General features: G+C 36.0%; 1 protein-coding gene across 1 annotated transcript in view; it reads right to left on the reverse strand.

The window, feature by feature from the left end:
• Positions 1 to 1,474: 1,474 nt before the first annotated feature.
• The window catches only part of LOC129740062 (high affinity copper uptake protein 1), a 409,058-nt gene continuing 405,597 nt past the window's right edge, over positions 1,475 to 4,935 (reverse strand). Inside the window, exons 2-4 of the mRNA XM_055731656.1 lie at positions 4,906 to 4,935; positions 4,613 to 4,812; positions 1,475 to 1,920 (exon numbers count right to left, since the gene is read on the reverse strand). Of these exons, the coding sequence (XP_055587631.1) occupies positions 1,719 to 1,920; positions 4,613 to 4,812; positions 4,906 to 4,935 (432 nt within the window). The 3' untranslated portion in view covers positions 1,475 to 1,718. The remainder of the gene's footprint in view (positions 1,921 to 4,612; positions 4,813 to 4,905) is intronic.

Here is a 4,935-nt window from a genome sequence, read left to right on the forward strand (position 1 = left end):
TTAAACTTGAAAAAGAAATTTAATTTGATTTTTTAAATAAACGATTTCACCGATTTACACGCGTTTTCCCTTGACCAAATTTTGACCGTATCACCCTTTACAAGAAAGCATCACAAATCGATTAAAATCTAAAATTTTCATTTAAAAACAAGTTTACTATTCCATCAGCAGAAAAGTAAAATACAACAACTTCGTAAGTTTTAAAATCGTTTTTAAGAAAGCTTCTCCCAGGCGTCGAAAAAACTGTACAGGCCATGAGCGCCTTTGAATGTGCAATTAGCGCCCAAACAGTTGGCAAAGAGCACAACAGCAATTTGAACTCCTATTGAAATGCAACATTTTCTCATGTTTGCGATGTTTTGTTCTCTATATCTTCGAATAATCCAACCACCCTTTGACTTTTCACTAAAATCTGCAAGAAAAAGCAAGTATTTTTGAAAAGTCATTATTGCCAGGTAAGTCACATAACTAGCAACTAATTGTCACTAATTGTATGGTCTTAAATTTCCTAGTTTCTCCCGTTTCTCCTAAACATTTTGAAATATTATTTCAACGAACTCTTTTTGGCGTTGAAGGATATGGTAACCCTAAGGTTGAAGTTACCTTTTCGGCTTCCACGAGCGTTCACCTTGCTATCTCGGTGAGTTTTACCGTTATATTATTTTCCGTGTTTGCTTTTTACTGATGTGATGCAACCACTGACTACACTGACGGGACTCTCGATTGCCGATACCAGAGTGCGCTTCGATCGATGTTGGACAAGTGGTAACACAGTTAGAAAATTGCACTAGACATTTTACAAAAATCTAGCTATTTAGACAAATCAAACGGGCCAAACAGGTTGAAGAACATGCTATTTTTAACCAAAAATTGAACGAAGTTTTCTTCGAAAAGTCATGTCAGTATAGTTAGCGATGTAATTCTGAAATCTCAAATTGCAAAAAAGGAACAAAAGTTTAAAAAGAATTTTAGATAAAAGAAAAATCCAAAACTTCAAACTGTGAGTAATCAATTACACAAAAAAACACAAAATTCAACAAATATTCGCGTTGAGTGATCGTTAAGTATGTAACATTTCTGTTTCTGTCATTATTTTCCAGTAGAAAAACGAATAAAGAGAAATCTTGGCTCAATTTCTCTCATTACCTGCCCCGAAAATAATCCATTGCAAGTCTCGCAAGATTCAAAAAATGAAAGGTTCGAGAATCCTGCCGAAACCTTTGAGGATTACCGCAAGGGGGCGTTGAATGTGGTTAATCCGGGATCCAGTTGAATGGTTTTGTCCGGCAGCAGGTATGGACGGCTCCTCAGAACACAGTTTTTTTTCATGCTATCGCAACAATGAGGTTTGAAATTACTTATCAAAATATTTGCTTTGGTCGTGAGGCGGCATATTTCTATTCTATTTCATTCCTCAGTCAGGACATTGTCGGCGTTTTCAAGTGTCTTGAAAAAAAAAGTTTGTTTTTTAGGTATCTAATTTTTTTTTTTCAATTTTAAAAATAACTTACAGTTCTACTCAATTTTATATTCTAACTACCTACACTGTACAACACTGAAAGTTTTTGGTAAAGCTCTGTTCCTTATACTACGGAAAAGTGGAGGTTTCATCTCAAATTACGACCTTCGGAACCAATTTTTTTTTTTGGTTCAGTCGTAACGATTTTCTAACCCTAAAAATAATCGTAAACTATTTACAGCCACATCGAAAAGCAAATTCAGTTGCAGCACTCGTTCGGATCGTGAGTACTTTCGCGGATCCAGCCAAAGATGTAGTATCCGACGGCGGCACCGGAAACGACAGCCAAACACAGCCACAGATTAAAGGTCATTACAATCAACATCAGGATGTAGGAAACCGAAACCTGGATCAGGTGCAGCAACGATTGGATGATGTGCAGCGGGCTTTTCATGAAGTGCCTAAAACGATCAAGAAGAGAATTGAGTTAATTTTTTTTAAAGAAAACTCAGACATTGACGGAAAAATGTTATTTCGATCAAACTTCTTTCAGGAGTGCTGAAAGTTTAATTTAAGCTCCCTTGTTTCTCCCAAACTCGCCAAAGTTTAATTTTAGCTCCCTTGTTTCTCCCAAACTCGCCAAATGACGACTTTCTTTTCATTCTAAAGTCTGGCCTCAATATTGGCTGGATCAATTTCGTTTTTTTTGTCGTTCTTAAGCTTCATCGGACGGTCACGTGTCACCAAATTAAAAAAGGAGAAGAAATCTTTTTGATTTCACGCGCGCACATATCGGAAGAGATTTTCTTTACTTGAACTTCCGGCGTCGGCCAGCAGCCGTCAATCTACCAGGAAGAGGGGTTAAAGTGGATTGAAAACGACGGCGGAGGCGTCCTCTTCACTTTTCGGTTTTATTTTATTTTTTGGTAGGAACAGTTTTCTGAAGTGTACCCGTTATCAAAGCAGGCTTCTGAGGGGGAGAAAGATCGGAATGCAATCGACTCCCGATTGCATCGCACGTTCCCGGTCTCTCTCTGTTCCTAGGAATGAAAAAATCCATTGGGGATGACTCGAAAAGGTCAAAGCAATCGTCTAGTAGGAGGCGTCGTCGACAACCGGTTGATATTCATCAAATAAAACGATTATTAATTTCCGCTTTCATCCGCCTGCTTTTTTTTCTTGACGGGATTTTTTGCCGTTTTTATTTCATTGAAAGAATTGTTTGGCACGTCAAGAGCTTTGCGCCACGTGGTGAAACTTTTTGATTTCTGTTGTTAAGATTTCGCGCTCAAAAGGACGTCGGGAGTGGATTTTTTTGTTGCTCCTCATTTTCAAGAAAGGAGGCAACCGTGGCTGACTAATGAGCAATCTTCGAGGAAAAAACCTGGTTAAACTAGCGGAAGCGGAAGAGTTTTTAACAGTTCAAAGCAAGTGCCAAAAGTGGCGACCGGTGAACGACACTTGTAAAAAGCCACAGAATGACTTCAAAGGACAACGATTTCAACATGCAGTTTTATTTACAACTTTAAAAAAAATCCTAAAATTCCTTCGAAGCGTATTCAAATGGTATAAACTGAACCGTTCGTGAGTATGATTTCTGTGTTTGGACTACCAACTTATCATTATCGTTCGAATTCAATGACACAGATTTCGAATATTACTTATCTCGTGGATACACTTCATTAAAACAAACAGCTTGGTAGCAACATTGTAATGGGCTTGATTGATGTTACAGGAAGAATAATCTGTTAAGAAAATCATCTTGAGATAAAGAAAACTCAATATGAAAGGTGGGTCGAAAAATCATATATCATAACAAATTGTTGCGAGAGATACCTGGAATCGAATTCTAGTATTTTAATTAAACATTTCAAGTTTAAAATATCAAATTTCAGTTTCAGATTTCAGATTCAGATTCAGATTTCAGATTCAGATTCAGATTCAGATTCAGATTTCAGATTCAGATTCAGATTCAGATTTCAGATTCAGATTTCAGATTCAGAATTCAGATTCAGATTTCAGATTCAGATTTCAGATTCAGATTTCAGATTCAGATTTCAGATTCAGATTTCAGATTCAGATTTCAGATTCAGATTTCAGAGTCAGAATCAGATTTCAGATTCAGATTTCAGAGTCAGAATCAGATTTCAGATTCAGATTTCAGATTCAGATTTCAGATTCAGATTTCAGAATCAGATTTCAGATTCAGATTTCAGATTCAGATTTCAGATTTCAGATTCAGATTTCAGATTCAGATTCCAGATTCAGATTTCAGATTCAGATTTCAGATTCAGATTTCAGATTCAGATTTCAGATTCAGATTTCAGATTCAGATTTCAGATTCAGATTTCAGATTCAGATTTCAGATTCAGATTCAGATTTCAGATTCAGATTTCAGATTCAGATTTCAGATTCAGATTTCAGATTCAGATTTCAGATTCAGATTTCAGATTCAGATTTCAGATTCAGATTTCAGATTCAGATTTCAGATTCAGATTTCAGATTCAGATTTCAGATTCAGATTTCAGATTCAGATTTCAGATTCAGATTTCAGATTCAGATTTCAGATTCAGATTTCAGATTCAGATTTCAGATTCAGATTTCAGATTCAGATTTCAGATTCAGATTTCAGATTCAGATTTCAGATTCAGATTTCAGATTCAGATTTCAGATTCAGATTTCAGATTCAGATTTCAGATTCAGATTTCAGATTCAGATTTCAGATTCAGATTTCAGATTCAGATTTCAGATTCAGATTTCAGATTCAGATTTCAGATTCAGATTTCAGAGTCAGAATAAGATTTCAGATTCTGATTTCAGATTCAGATTTCAGATTCAGATTTCAGATTCAGATTTCAGATTCAGATTTCAGATTCAGATTTCAGAATCAGATTTCAGAGACAGAATCAGATTTCAGATTCAGATTTCAGATTCAGATTTCAGATTCAGATTTCAGATTCAGATTTCAGATTCAGATTTCAGATTCAGATTTCAGATTCAGATTTCAGATTCAGATTTCATATAAATAATCAAAATCAAGATCATTAACAAAGTTGAAGAATCTAAATTTCGTTCAAATTTAAATTTACTATCAACTACTAGTTTTTCTTAAAATTTTTAGGTTCAATGTCAAATTCTGCCAATGAAACTCACCACATTCCAGGTGCAGCGGAAACCTCCAGCTTGGCTCCGGACGCCTTCCGTTGCCTTTGGCTGATGATCTCCCGATAAAATTTGAGCCCTTCGTAGAGCAGCGCCATCGCAAAGAACACAAACCATGCGGCCACAAATTTTCCAACCGTTGTGGTAGCCCACGACGGAAATAGAATGATCTCACACGAACCTCCATGGAACTGAAACCCAATTTTAAAATTTAAATTTCAATTCACTTCTTAAAATTGAACGTTTTTTAAATATTTTTCACTTTTTAGTAAACGGATACTCACGGACATTTGCATCGGGCACAACATTTCCAT

The sequence above is a fragment of the Uranotaenia lowii genome, chromosome 1 (genome assembly GCF_029784155.1).
Source record: "Uranotaenia lowii strain MFRU-FL chromosome 1, ASM2978415v1, whole genome shotgun sequence".
NCBI lineage: Eukaryota > Metazoa > Arthropoda > Insecta > Diptera > Culicidae > Uranotaenia > Uranotaenia lowii.